A 15,698-nucleotide genomic window follows, 5' to 3' on the forward strand; every position below is an offset into this window, starting at 1 on the left:
CTGTTGGCAGGGAGGCACGCAGTGGCTGTAGTTGGGCCCTGAGGATTGTAGCCACATTAATCCAGGGGTCACCATGTGAGCTGGACACCTGTGGGGTTGACCTGGAGGAAGTCTGTGCTGGAAGGGTGCTCACATAGGTATAGGTCAGTGATTCTCCCCTCCCCCCGCCCCGCACAAACGTCTCGCGTTTGATTGGGTCAATGATTTCTTGAGCTGACCAGTCTTTTAGTGTCCTCATAGGACTGAATATAGGATCCAGCTGAAAAGAAACTCAGCTGTTTAAAATATTGAACAGCCACAGACTGGCAGGAGAAAAATGTCCGAAGCCACAACTCAAATACATTCTTCCGGGTTTTTTTCTAAAGTAACACATCAAGGGATTTAATAGGAGACATGACACTTATTAATTGCCTCGGGTACTGACATATGTACTCAGTTCTTTGAAATTATTAGGTAAGGAGATGTGTCAAGATCTAAGGAACAGGTGAAAAGAATCAGAGATTGAAAGTGAGAAACTTGCAAAAAAAAATGAAGGGGGAAAGTGGGAGTGAGGGAAGTAATGAACACTAAATGGGGAGGTTGGGTGTGAAGAGAGGGTCGAGAGGTAAATACAGAGAAGAAACTGATGGGGGCCAGCAGGAGGGTGGTGGGGGAGGGACGACATGGGTGGCAAGGGAGTGTGACTGGGATGAAAGGCGCAGCATCGGGAATATAGTCATTGTAATGGTGCCGTATGGTGACAGATGGTAACTATGCTCTGGGGAGCGTAGTGTGCGTGTATATACAGTTGCTCACTCACGGTGTTGTACCCCTGAAACTAGGGTGACATTGCTTGTCATCTCTACTAAAGTAAAAGAAAGAGAGTGAGAGAGAGAGAGAGAGAGTTGAGATGGTTGTTCTTCGAGGGAATGAGGGAATGAAGCAAGCACGTGGAGTTCTAGCATCTCAGAATGGGAAGGGACTTTAAGAGTGTGCTGGTAGGGGGCGCCTGGGTGGCTCAGTTGTTAAGCATCTGCCTTCTGCTCAGGTCATGATCCTGGAGTCCAGGAATGGAGCCCCACGTCGGCATGGAGTCTGCTTCTCCCTCTGTTCCTCAGCTGTTTCAGGGCGAAGAAGAAGAGCTCACTAGGAATTAAATAGCGAAGGTGTCTATGAGGAAGTGGCAGCAGAGGTAATGGCAGCCAGAGGTGTACAGCTGCTTCTAGGACCGGGGGCAACAGGTGCAGGATTTCCCGAGATGGGAAGGAGTCCAGGGCATCTTTGAGAGACACGAAGGTGGCCAGTGACTAGAGTATGGACAGCAATAAGGAGCGGGGCTAGAGATGGGACTGTGGGGACCCCATCACACCTTGGAGGCCATGGGAAGGATTAATACTTTAGATAAGGTATGAGGGAGATAGATAGAAGGTAAGGTATTAGATAGATAAGGACTTTAGGTAAGGACTAGGACCTCAGAGCAACGGGAGTCAGTGTTTCAGTCAAAAGGGGCATGGTCTGATTTATAAGCAATTCTGTGATAAAGAGATATGTGGGGGCAGAGGCTGTGGTGTAGGTAAGGGCTAGACAAATATGGGAACCACCTAGGTGAGAAGCATTGGGGTCAGGGAAGATGGAGAGAAACCGGCAGATGCGCTAGATCCACAATGTAGACCATGTGGGACTTGAGTCGATGCCCAGGTGTCAGGAATGGAAAGGGTTCAAGGTCTCCGGCTTGAGTGACTCTTGACTCCGTAGGATTTGATGAGATCATCTAAGGAGACAAGTGGCCCTTGCATCAGGATCCTCAGAACCTGCAGCATTGTACGCCCCAAGAGGAGTTGGATCTAGCAAAGAAGGCAGAGCAGTCAGTAGTACAGAAAATCTACCCCCTATTCACTTCCGACTCCCAGACGTCACCTTGTGTTTTTCTCTCTCCACACCCAGATTTTCAGAAGGTCCCACCTGCTCCTTCTCCAGACAATTCCTATTGCCTCTTGTATTTGCCACACTCATCTGGGCACGCATGCTCTCCGGCCCGAGCACGGCCAACTCTGGCAGGTCCTCTGCTCCTCCTTAACCCTGTCCCCTTCATAATCCAGTCCCTACATGGAGATCAGATGGAGCACCATCCTGCTGAAATCCCACCAAAGGATTCCTATTGCAGAATCAAATTTCAGCTCCTTACCATGGCCCTTGGACCCTCATGATGAACCTTTGCCTGCATCTCTGAGCTCGGCTCTTGCTCCCACCCAGGCATCATTGTCCCCACATGGACGTGCCCACAACTTCTTTCTCTTCTGATTCTCAGGATGGCCCCCTTTCCCCCCTGATGTTTGTCCCTTTCCTCCCCCAATCACATCACCCCATTTTATTTTCTTCAGAGTGCGTATTATTATCTAAAATCCTTATGGTCATTCCCCATCACCGATGAGTTCCACGGAGCAGAGATCTTGTCTCTCCATCACGGCTGTATTTTTAAGGCCTAGAACAGGGCCTGCCACAGGGTAGGCAAGGCTAAAAATACATTTGTGTCATGAATGGATGGCCCATGGGTATTTTAGGCACAGAACCTGCCGAATGTGTCAGCACGCCACTTTGAATCTTTCCTGTTCTCTACAGAAGCAATTTAGCATGATGATTCTGCATTTAAGCTCTGGAAGCTTGACTGCCTAAGATTGAAGCCTGGCTCCCCTCCTTCCTGATTATACCTGACCTTGGGCAAGTCTGTTAGCTCTGGAGGCCCTGGTTTCCTCATTTGGGAAACGGTAATAACAGTAATGAATTTCTACCCAGTAAGGTTGTTTGAGGGTTCAGCCTAGCATGCTTAGCACAATGCTTAACGTTAGTAAACATTAAAGAAGTAGAATCTGGTGCATTATCATGGCCCCATTGTTTGGCTGAAATGACCCTCAGGAACTGCTGACCCTGAGTGGCGCAGGGCTGTGCCTTTGGGGAAGTGAACCCCAGGAGAGCTACTTGCCTGGGCTTGGAATTGGAGGAGAGTGGATAGGAGTTTTCAGAATGAAAGGGTACAGGGTGTGTGTGTATGTATGTGTTGGGGAGACAGAGTAAATATTAGGATTGGACTTTTTGTCTCTGAGTCATCCTACAAACTGCTTGCGCCCAAGATATCTTAGAGAGAACAGTCATCTCAGAAAAGTCAGATTGATGACTTTCAAACTCTGGAACATTCTGTCTTCCCTAACCTTAATTCTTCAGGTTGTATCAGTGGTCTAGAATCAGGAGAAAGATGATTTTAATCCCTTCTCTTTGACCCGAAAGATTGCTGGCCGGGACAAAGCTTGCTACGTAACCTCTTGTATCGCCCTGAGCATTGGGCGGCTCTCAGCCTAGATCCTTGTTCGTAGAAGGAGACCAATTTCAGCTGCTTTTGCAGATCATTGGGTAGTTGAGTCCTTCCTGATATCCTTTACATAAAGAGACTCGGTGTCCTTATCCATGAAGGGGGGCGGGGGAGAAAGCAGATAATACCTCAGCTATAGGCAGGCGTGAGGTTCAGTAATGTGCTTGCCATCTACTGAACCCTCCATTTTTCCTTCGTCTCAGAGAATCTCTTTAGAAATAGAACTAATTTGTAGTCTTTCGTGGATTACAGTTCATTTACTTCTCTTCTGCCATCTTTGATTACAGATGGTCACTCTTCCCTTTCTGACATGAAGGTACTGCCTTGATTCATTTCTTCCTTCCCCTTTTTCCTTGGTGAACTTCCTTCTCACTCCTCGATTTCAAAAGCAGCTGTACAAATAAAAACAAATCATTTATTTCCACCAAGGTTTTTGCCCAGTTAACCCCCTTCACTCCTGCCCTTGGAATACCAGCACACAAATTCACCCTCAACCTCCTTCCTACAGAGCATTCATTCTCCTGAGAGCCACCTGTGTCACAAGCTCAGGCCCAGGATTGGGACATTTACACCATAAGTGGAGGACTTGTTCAAATAAATTTTCGCATCTTCATTCTGTGATCTATGCAGCCATTACAAAAAAAAAAAAAAAAAAAAGAAGAAGAAGAATGGAACAGCTCTGTGTGTCATGATGGGAAATGACCCAAGAGGTATCTGTATACAAGAAGGAAAGCAAGGTGCAGGGCGGTGGATATGATATGCTAACATTTGCGGGGGCGGGGCAGTATCCGCTAAAAACAGACACATACATACGTATAATTGGATGCACTTGGAGTGCTTATGGAAGGATATACAAAAGACTGGTCACTGTCATGGTCTCCGGTGAGGGGCACTAGGTGTCCAAGAGTCATGGATGGGAGGGACATTTGCTGCTGTAAACATTCTAGTGACTTTTGAGTTTTGTGCCATACGCATGTGTTTCCTGGTCAAACATTAAACTGGTAAAGAGTGTTGGCTCAGAAACTGGCTTTTGTACACAGAGGGCAAGGAGAGACCAAAGGAAGAGACAGACCACTCCAGGTTTGGTAGGTGGCAGGTTTAAGAAGTAGGAGAGCTTAGGGGCGCCTAGGTGGCTCAGTTGATTGAGCAACTGCCTTTGGCTCGGGTCATGATCCTAGAGTCCTGGGATCGAGTCCTGCATTGGGCTCCTGGTTCCATGGGGAGTCTGCTTCTCCCTCTGACCCTCTCCCCTCTGTTGTTCTCTCTCACTCACTCTCTCTCTCAAAGAAATAAATAAAATCTTAAAAAAAAAAAAAAAGAAAAGAAAAAGAAACATTATATATGAGGTTTGTCTTGGGTGGTCACAAGGCTAGTAGATCCCCACACCCATCTGCCAAGTCTTAAAAGTTTATAAAGAGACTTTACCTGGATTCGGTCACGTGTATATCCAGATGGTCTCAGCAGAACCTTACTTTCCCGGGACTGTGTCCTCAGGGCAGCTTGTAGCTTGGCCAAGACAGGGGAGGAGGGGGCGAGGAACCTCTGTTTGCCTGGGTCCAGCTCACCAGTCAGACACTGCTCCCATGCTCTCAGTGACCTCCTCCAGCAGGTGGCTAGCTAGCGAGACAGGACAAAGAATAAGAGGGAGAAAGGTTATTCTCCAAGTTAAAAGACTATCAGAACAGGAATACCTCTCACTTTATGATACTGTGTCGCTGAATGCTACCCTCTTTGCCACCTGAAAGCCTCTCAGAGTCATTACTGAGGGTGTTAAGTGAGGACAAGAGTGGAAGATAATAATGATGAGTGGAAAATAATAGAGCCCTGCACTTCAAGCTGCTTTTTCCAGTGGGGGTGGTGCAGAACAGACCCTTGGCTGTCCCCACCATCCTTCTCCAACCCTGGCTGGCCTCGTGGTCCTCAGCGGCTGTTTTTGCCCTCTTGGTCTTGACCCTCGTGCCTTTAGCCACCCAGGGCAGTTTCCTGCTTGACCCACTGACATGCCTGATGGAGCTGATCTTTGTCTGTATTTAGAAAAACTCCAGTCATCAACCGGTAGCTACATTTCCCCCAAAGGTCCCCTTTAGTCGGTTCTAGTCGGTGTTTCTTACTGTTTCCTTGTCAAATTTTAAAGAAGGATTCCGGATAGCTGAGGTCCTGCCCCAAAGGCAGGAGTCATGGGACTCCAGATGCTGGACACAAACCAAAATGGTCTTTTTGTGTGAGCTGACCCGTACTGGGATAGTTCTCCCCAACATTCGAGGCACAGCATCTTCTCTGGCCTTGTTACTGAGATATTTGAGGAATTTACATATGGATGACTATTTCTCCTTAAACCAGGTTTCTCAGCCTCAGCACTCTTGATATTTTAGGCGGGGCAATCCTCAATTTGGGGAAACTGTCCTGCATGTAGTAAAATGTTTACCAGCGTCCCTGGCCTCTCTCCATCAGATGCCAGTGGTGTTTCCCGTGCTGCAATAAGTGAAAATACCTCCATACATTGCCAGAGTTCCCAAGAGGGCAGGAACACTCCGGATGAAGAACTAACACCAAGAACTCACAACCATACATATTTATACCTGCCTAACTCTGTTCATTTTTAACCACTTTAGACACGTTTTTAAAAATGCGCTGTTAATAAGGTTTTTTAAAAAGGCGATGTGGGAGTACCCCTTCTCATACTGTTTACTGCACCTTTAATTAAGACTCCAGAAGTGTGTACATGATGCCTTTGTAGCACAACTAGAAAGTGATGTTTAGATTTGGATGTATTAGTATTGAGTTGTACTGTCTCGTTTTTACCAAGAAGAATGTCTCATTTTATTTGAATTGACGAGTGATGAATTTATCCCTAGAGTGAAAGGTGTCTGACTTCACTGGAGGGGACACGTCTAAGCTCAGGGAGGGGATGTAATTCAGACCCACTGAAGGACCTTGTCCACACATGCATCATGGGCTCTGTCTACCTGAGTTTACCTCAAGCACCATATGAATTTCCAGATCACTCTTGGGGCTGCCCTACCTACCCCTGTCTTCCCTAGAGGTACCTCCGAGCCTGCAAATCTCCCAGAAGGGTTCAAAGCAGATTCCCAAGTTCAAGTGGATGGAGCCCCAAAACCTTGATTCCCACTTGATCGTGCTGACAGACCATTCAGTCATGTCTGTCTCGGGACTGAGTTATTTTCATCTGAATGTGCTCTTAAGCCCTCCACTGGTCACCAGATGCCCTGAGATTGAGACCCCAGTGCCTGCCTCTGGTGAACAAGGCAGGCTTTCCCCCATCTGGCCTCTGCATTATGCTCTGCCCTCTCCCTGTCACTCGCTGTGCTCCAGCTGCATTGGCTTTCTTGGGCACCTCAAACTGGCCATATTGGTTCTACCTCAGGGCCTTTGCACTTGCAGTATCCACTCCCTGGACCATTCTTCCTCAAATCTTTTTGAGATATGGCTGACTCTCTCCCACTTGGGCTGCATCTTAAATGCCACCCCCTCTGAGAGGTCTTCCCACACTAGGACTCTAGGCTACTACTGCAGTCCACTCCCCACTGTCCTGATTTCTGCTGTCCATATTTGAAATGACCCCGTTACCATTTGCATGTTTATCATTTGTTTCCCTGCACGTAGAATGTAAGTTCCATGAGGATAGTGGAAGATCATTGTGTGGGAACACAGGAGGCTCTGGGCTGCTTGTAGTCCAAGTGCTTTCCGCTGTGGTTCCACTGTAGCACTGCGGTTTCGGCTCACTGAGGAGAGGGGTTGTCAGTGCTTAGCACAGAGGGAGTGGGCCATGCTGCATACTGTGGATTTGCCTCTTTGGATGTTTCCTATAAGTGGAATCATATGACCGGTCCCCTATGTCTGGCTTATTTCGCTCAGCATGATGCTCTCAGGGTTCATCCATGTCCCACTGTGTGTGAACCCTTCATTCCTTTTATGACCAAATAATACTCCGCCATATGGATATACCCCTCGTAATTGATCCCTTCATCAGTCGATGGACACTGGAGCCCTTTGCACCCTTGGGCGGCTGTGAGTAGTGCTGACATTCTCGGGCATGCACATGTTTTTCTTTGATGATCTCTTTTCAGTTATTTTGGGTGGTACTGAGTCGTATAACTGGGCCTTATGGTAATTTGGTTTAATTTATTGAAATACTGCCGGGCTTCAGCACAGAGCCGCCCCATTTTATGTTTTCACCAGCATGGCACGAAGCTTCCCATTTCTCCATGGGCTCACCATGCTTCCCGGCTCACCGATATTTCTTTTCTTTCTTTCTTTTTGTTTTTTTTAAGATTTTATTTATTTATTGAGAGACAGAATGAGAGAGGGAGACTGGGAGCATGGGGGGAGGTCAGACTCCCCACTGAGCAGGGAGCCCAGTGTGGGACTCGATCCTGGGACTCCGGGATCATGACCTGAGCTGAAGGCAGACGCTTAACCAACTGAGCCACCCAGGTGCCCCACCGATACTTATTTTCTGATCTTTATTGTTACTCCACTTGCCATCCTAGTGGATGTGACTGGTCGCTCCCAGTGGCTTTGATTTGGGTTTTTTTCATGACTCATGATGTTTAGTGTCTTTTCATGTGCTTGTCAGCCATTTTCTATCTTCCTTACAGTGTGCCTTTATTTTATGCTTATTTTCTTTGCATTGTAACTGTACGTGAACACTTCTCTCCCTTTCTTGACCATAAGCTGCCTCATTTATTTATTTTTTTCAAGATTTGATTTACTGATTTGAGAGAGCAAGGGAGAGAGCACAAACGGCAGGAGCAGCAGAGGGAGAGGGAGAAGCAGGCTCTCCTCTGAGCAGGGAGCCTGATGTGGGGCTCGATCCCAGGACCCTGGGATCATGACCTGAGCTGAAGGCAGAGGCTTTAACCCACTGAGCCCCTCAGTGCCCCCCCCGACTTTAAGTGAGTTCCACACCCAGTGTGCAGCCCAACACAGGGCTTGAACTCATGACCCTGAGATCAAGACCTGAGCTGAGATGAAGTGTCAGACGCTTCTACCAACTGAGCCACCCAGGCACCCCTATCCTACTTTATTTTAAAATGCAGCTTGTAGGGGCACCAGGGTGGCTCAGTTTATTAAGCCTCTGCCTTCCACTCAGGTGGAAGTCCTGGAGTCCTGGGATGGAGCCCCGCATCAGGCTCCCTGCTCAGCAGGGAGTGGGCTTCTCCCTCTCCATCTGCCCCTGCTTGTATTCCCTCTCTCACTGTCTCTTTCTCTCTCTCTGTCAAATAAATAAATAAATATAAATAAATAAATAAATAAAATGCTGCCCATAATCCTTAGGTTGAATTTCCAAATTGGCACATTTAATTCGGTTTTGATTTTCTGAATTTTCACCTCTGAGTCTAATCTGTCCTTGTATGCCCCGAATGTACAGGTTTTCAACTTACCTTAAGGTCCTTTTGTGCCTTAGCTAATACAGTAGCTAGGCAGGTATTTGACTTTCTGATGTTTTAGAGTAGGCAGCTGGCTGTTGAAATAGTTTTCATTACAACGTTGTTTTTTTCTTTTTTTTCCTTTTCAGAAAAAGTTGCCTTTGACAACGCTGGCTCAGTGTTTGGTGGAGGGGTCAGCTATCCTGGGAGATGACACACTTCTCGGGTAGGTGACATCATGCGTGTTTTTAAGCCGAATCCAGGTAAGCCCCCGTCCCTGAGAGGGGGGCCAGAACTTCTCAGGGATGCATTGAGGACACCTGAAGACTGGGTGGGGCTTGGGTGGGAAGACGGAAAGGTTTGCTGGTGAGAAAAATCAAAACCCCGGGTTCCAAAGTCATATTGGCTGTGCAGGGAGGCAGCTCTCCTCGGGAGGGGAAGTTAGCATAATAAACACCAAAAAATGGGTTGAAGGACAAATGAAATCCCCAGGGCTGCAGCAGAAGCAAATGGGAAACCTCTCCATGTCAGATGTCAAAAATTATAGGATTCCCAGAACAACCGGGGCTGCGTCTGAGCGCACAATAAAAACACACTAAAAATAGAATGGTCGTGAGGGAGCATCAGCGAGACACGATCAGCAGGAGAGGTGGCGAGAACTAAAAATAGTGCAGAAATAGGAAAGAACATATGAAGTAATAGATATCAATATGCATGAAAGAGCTCTGCTTAAAATGAAGTTTAAAAATTAAGTGAGGACAGCGCCTGGCTTAGCAGCACATGCACTAAAATTGGAACATGGCCCCTGAGCGTGGGTGACAGGCCAATGTGTGAAACACTCCATATTTTTAAGGAAAAAAAAATTCCTGTTGTAACTGTGTAAGGTGACGCGTTAATTAGACGTATCATGGTGCTCCTTTCACAGTATGTGCAAATATTGAATCCTCCATTGTACACCTGAAACAAATGCAATGTTATAGCCAGTTACAAACCTCCATTGAAAAGTAAAGACAAGGGGTCCCTGGGTGGCTCAGTCCATGAAGCGTCTGCCTTCGGCTCAGGTCATGATCCCAGGGTCTTGGGATGGAGCCCTGCATGAGGCTCTCTGCCCGGCAGGGAGCCTGCTTCTCCCTCTGCTGCTCCCCCTGCTTGTGAATCCTCTTTCTCTCTCTGACAAATAAATAAATAAAATCTTAAAAAAAAAAAAAGACAAAATAGTTCTTGACCAAAGAATCTAATGATATGGGGGTGGGGAATAATAGAATCAGAGAAAAGCCAAATAGAACTTTTTGAAATTCATATCATACTTACTGTCATTTAAAGCCACAAGATAAGCTCTTGGCCAGGCTGTGGAGAAAAAGGAGCCTCGTGCCCTGTTGGTGGGAACGCAAGCAGGTGCAGCCACTGTGGGAAACAGTGTGGGGGATTCCTCAGAAAGTTTAAAAATAGAATTAGCCATATGATCCAGAATTGCAATTACTGGGTGTTTACTCAAAGAAGACAAAAACACTAATCAAAAGCATGTATGCACTCTTGTGTTTACTGCAGCATTGTTTATTTTAGCAGAGATAACAAAAGCCCCCCCCCCCCAGTGTCCATTTATGGATAAGTGAATGGATAAATAAGAAGTGTGGTGCACATATGTGTCTGTGTATGTATAAGAGTAATTTATATATAATGGAATAGTATTCAGTGTTAAAGAAGAATGGGATCTTGCCAGTTGTGACGATGGAGGGACCCAGATGTTATTATGTTAAATGAAATCAATCAGACAGAGACAAATAACGTTATGATTTCACTTATACGTGGATTCTGAAAAACAAATGAACAAAAAAAGCAGAAACAGGCGTATGAATACAGAGAACAAGCTGATGGTGGCCAGAGAGGAGGGGGCAGGGGTGGATTGGGAAGATGAGGGGAAGAGGAGTAGGAGGTTCAGGATTCCAGTTATGAAATAAGTCTTGGGGATGGAAGGTGCAACATAGCGAATTTAAAAAAAAAAAAAAACTTGAGATAAACTGAAATTATGCACCAATGAAATAAATAATAATAGATAATAAATAATAAAATAACATAAATAATAATAAAGAATTTGTGAGCTTGCAAACAGGTAGGAGGTTGCCACCAAGAATGAGCAGAGTGATTTACAAGAGGTGGGGAGTTGGCATTCGGAAATGGACAAGCATGGATGATAAAATACAGACCTGTGTCTGGGAGCTGTTCCCCAAGAAGAAAATGAGGATAAGGGGAGGTTCTGGTGGAACATTTCTTTTCCAGATTTGGAAAAACAAACCAACCAACAAACAAACATAAATTTTTAGATTAAAGAAACACAAAAAGCGTTGATTGAGGTCAACAGAAAGAAATCTATTGCACCATAGTAAGACTACAGATTTTTAAGAAAAAAAGATAGAGAAATTTAAAATCAAGCAGAAGAAAAGCTCATTGTATATAAAAGAATAATTCCAGGGGCACTGGGGTGGCTCAGTCAGTTGAGCATACAGCTCTTGGTTTTGGCTCAGGTTGTGATCTCAGGATCAGGAGATTGAGCCTTGCATTGGGCTCCATGCTTAACAGGGAGTCTGCTTAGAATTCTCTCTCCCTCTCCATCTGCTCCTCCTGCTTGCTCACTTACTCACTCACTCACTCAAATAAATAAATAAGTCTTTAAAAAGAAAAAGAGCAATTTAATTGATAGCAGAGTATTTATTTGTCAACTCAAAGAAATGCCAGGCAGTAATGGAGGAATCCCTTCAAGTATTGAGTGAAAATATAAGAAACCTAGATTCTCTGATGAATTAAACCATTATTCAAGAATAAAGGAAAGGATGCCTGGGTAGTTCAGTTGGTTAAGCATCTGCCTTCAGCTCAGGTCATGATCTCGGGGTCCAGGGACCGAACCCCACATTGGATCCCCATAGTCTGCAGGGAACCTGCTTCTCCCTCTCTTTCTGCCTGTCACTTCCCCTGCTTATGCTCTCACTCTCTGTCAAATAAATAATAACCTTTTTAAAAAAAAAAGAAGTAAAAAAATGAGAATAAAGGGAAATAAAGATATCGCTGGAAAAGATTTAGGAAAAATTACTATTTGCATATTCTCACTAAACGAACTAGTTAAGATAGTTAAGATGTGTGAAACAGGTTACATCCAGAAGGAAGGAATGAAATGCAAGTCGTCGGATAGCATAAAAAATTTTGAGTGCCTTGTTGGGGATGAAAATTCTTTCTTTCTACCTGTCTGAGGTTCTTTGAGTGGGGCCCTTCAAATTAAATTGGCAGAAATAGATCAACAGAGGAAAGCATGCACATTTTATTAAGACGTGTGGTGCATACACGTGGCAGAACTCATTGATGAGTAACTCAAAGGCAGGTTGGAACTTGGGCTTAGGTAGCACTTTTAACAAAAGAACAATTTTGAGGGAAGCGACAGGGCAGAGGAGAAGAAATTTGAGTTCCTAGGGTGGCAGATTCTGGGATGGCAGATATTTGGGGAGGCAAATGGAAAATAAAGCTCATTAGTCAGGTTTCTATGTTGGTTCCCGAGGTGCCTTCTGGCTGATAAGGCTCTAGAGGTGTGTCTGGTGGTTGACTTCCATCCTTCCTGGTAGAGAGAGGAGGAGGACAGCTTTGCAGCCCGGGTCCTGCTTTTAGGCAAACAGGTGGAGGGCAGAGGGCTCTTCTGTACCTGCTTCTTCTTGCTTGCCTGCAGCTCGAAATAATCCTTATGCTTAAGTGGCATTTGGGAGAAGGCATATTCTGCTACTCTTTGGTGTAAAGAAATATAAATAAGCATTGAATGAAAACATTACTTGGGGGAATTTAAGGCAAAGTGAAACAGAATACTGGGAAATGATAGCATGGACCACCAGGAAGGTGATCAGTGTACCAAAGTCTTTGACTGTTTGAAAGAAGGATAAATAAAGGTGTTCCATTTTTGTGTAAAGTGTGGGTGTTAGAAAAGCAAGAGGAACCACAAAAGGAATAGAATGTAGCACTTCGAAATTAGTAGAAGGATGAAAACGGAAGTAAACAAAATAGAAAAAAGACACACCCCAAAAGGGACTAAAAGGACAAAAAAACAAGTAAAGAGAACACAAAGTAAAAGTACAAGGGAAGGGCTCTAGATCTGCAGTTGTGAAAGATGGAATCAAGTCAACGGCTCGTAACATAGAGGATCACAGGGGAAGAAACATGCATGCTGTTTCTGAGATTTGCCTACAGCATAGGGACACAGGAAGGTTGGAGGTGAAGGGCTGAAGGACCCCTGGGTAAAAATTGACACACTGAGCACAAACATCTTATTTTGTTCCCTTCCCAAATCTACTACAGTGAAGGGATTTATTTTTTTCTTAAAAGACATGAACCCAGAAAGGCATGAAAAACAGGAGAGAAAACAAGATTTTGTGAGCTTTGAAAGCTGATGGTGGCCTGGTGACTGGACTGGACAGGTCTCAGAAAATGCACTCTGGAGCCAGAAGTAGGATATACAGACAACCAATGTCATTTACCTCTTGAAAGGCTTGCAGGCTCAGAGGTGGTGGCCCCAGGGATCTCTAGAGTGGTGAGTGGGTCTTTGCGGGCTGGGAGGTGATCCAAGTTATGAGTGTGTGTGTCGAGAGCTAGCTTAGTACCACTTGGGAGGCTCAAACCCAGCCCTTATCCACAGCTCTGGAAGACCCTCATCTCTTTATCCCCAGACCCAGCAGGAAAGTCTGGAGCTTTATTCTCTGAAGGGTGTAAAGCAGAGAGTCCAGACGGCAGACACCATGGAAGGGTATCACACATTAAAGTGACTAATGCCTGCTGGATGCTGAGATCTGCATCTCTCTCTCCCATCCCTGTGGCCCCCAGGTCTTTCCTCTCTAAGCCAGAAGAGCCTTCTCTGGCATATGGGACCAGCCCAATGGGGATGAACCAAAGCCATTGGAGGGGACAGTACTTGAGCAAATGGCCCAGCTCAACCATCCCATAGACAAGCTTGCAGCCAAAGAGCTTTACTCACATACTCCGAGCTCTTAAATATAGACAGGTGTCCAAGCTCACCAAACATTTGAAGGACGTCTAAATTGAAGCCTACATACCAAAACAGTCGGGGAGGAGACTCAGGGGGAAATAGATATTGCATGGGGAAGAGAAGAGCTCTGGAAAATGCGTCACTTACTTTGTCAGTGCTAAGAGAAAATAACGTGTCTGTGAACGAAAGTCAGGATGTTTGTCAATTATATCTCAATGGAAAAAAGAAAGAACTAAAAAACTGAGGATGTCAATTAAAAATATGCTATGGGAAAGAAATACTCTGAGGTCGAGACAAGCTCATGGAAATAAAAGGTACATTTTCAGTGGCAGGTTTGGAAGATAAAGTCAAATTCAGAAAAGACAACCGTGACATCAAAAATGGAAAAGTTGGAAGATTAAAGAACCAACCCAGGAAGCTATAAGCCTGAACAACTTATATTATTAAAATATAGTAGTAATAATGGTAATAAACTCATCCAGAAGAGTTTTCCAGAACTGAAGGACGTGAGTTCTTATATTGAAAGGGTCCATTGAGCTCCTGATACAACTAAGAAAAACTTGAACCTGTGCCCGGGCTCACCACTAGTGAAGACTAGTGAAAGGTACAGAGATTCTACAACCTTCTGGAGGAAAAAAAAAAAAATGGCCACAGTAGAAAGTCTCAGAAATCTGAATGCTTCCAGATTGCCAAACATAACAATGGAAATGAGGAGATTACTGTGGAATGCCTTCAAATTCTGAAGAAATTTTATGCTTAGCTTAGAATTCTATATCCTGCCTAGCTATCAATCAGTATGAGGGTAGAGGGGAATATCCTGACATGCGAGGTCTCAAAAATAGTTTTCCTGCCCACTCGCAGGCAGTTAAACCAAGATGTGCTCTACAGTGAAGTAACCAAGAAACAGGTAGACACAGGATATGGGAAATAAGATCTATCCGGCACAGGACAGAGGGAGAGAAAAATCCCAGGAAGTGGGGAAGGAAGTGTGCAGGAAGACAGCTGCGCCAGGGATCGAAGGAAAAGTCAGTTCAAATTGACATGGGTCCCAGAGAGATGAATTCAAGATGGAACTCATTCACATCAAGTGTGGTTCAGCATCTTAGACAAAATAGTGGTGGGGGATTTGGGGTTCAGTCAGGTCTATAGAAAAACTAAACAAGCAAGCCAAAGCAAGGCCATTATTGATTCTACAGAGAGGATCAGAGAGCATGAACGTTTGGGAAAGACCAGTGATCACAATATCCGACCCAGCCGAACTCTAAATGGCACACTGGGTCAAAATGTAGTGCAAATACCAAAGATCTACCAATACAAATAAGTGTGGAGAGGACAGATACAAAGATTGCCAAATTCTCATTTTCCAGAGTTGACAGTCCATAGCCAATGCCAATGCCAAAAAAAAAAAAAAGAAAAGAAAAAAAGAAATTTAACAAGTAGCATCAGGAACATGGACGTAAGTAATAGACAAATCAGATAAAAGACACCATTTAAAAAAGAGCAAAGAGAAGCAAGCCCATGACCTGGAAACTGAAATTTGCAGCAGAAAGGAAAAAGAACTTGAATCTCCTCTACATCCACACCCATATTTTTAGGTATATATGTATATATAAATGTAAATGTATTTTAAGTATAGATAGATAGACGGATGGAACTCCTACAAATAAATTCCAATAAAAAGATCCTGGTACCAAAACAGTCAATGAATGCAAATAGCACATCCTACGAGAGGGATCGTGAAATGGCCCGAAACACGAAAAGGCACTCAGTCTCCCCAGAAGCCAAGAAATGCAGATTAAAACCAGGATGAGGTCATAATTGGCATCCACCAGTTTGGCAGAACTCCAACGCCTTACCAGTACCAAGGATTGGCAGAGTGTAGAGCGTTGGGACCTCTAATTTGTGCTGGTGAGGGCAAAGTTAGCGTTATCCCTTTGGAGAACAAGTAACT

At 44.9% G+C, this 15,698-nt stretch overlaps 1 protein-coding gene across 5 annotated transcripts in view; it reads left to right on the plus strand.

Annotated features, from left to right (window-relative positions):
* ARHGAP44 (Rho GTPase activating protein 44) overlaps positions 1 to 15,698 on the plus strand; it is a 166,454-nt gene that overhangs the window by 92,940 nt on the left and 57,816 nt on the right. For all 5 annotated transcript variants that reach the window (XM_032319593.1, XM_032319597.1, XM_032319594.1 and 2 more), the window contains exon 4: positions 8,883 to 8,959. In XM_032319593.1, coding sequence (XP_032175484.1) covers positions 8,883 to 8,959 — 77 coding nt within the window. The remainder of the gene's footprint in view (positions 1 to 8,882; positions 8,960 to 15,698) is intronic.

This window comes from Mustela erminea, chromosome 18 (assembly GCF_009829155.1).
Source record: "Mustela erminea isolate mMusErm1 chromosome 18, mMusErm1.Pri, whole genome shotgun sequence".
NCBI classification, from domain to species: domain Eukaryota; kingdom Metazoa; phylum Chordata; class Mammalia; order Carnivora; family Mustelidae; genus Mustela; species Mustela erminea.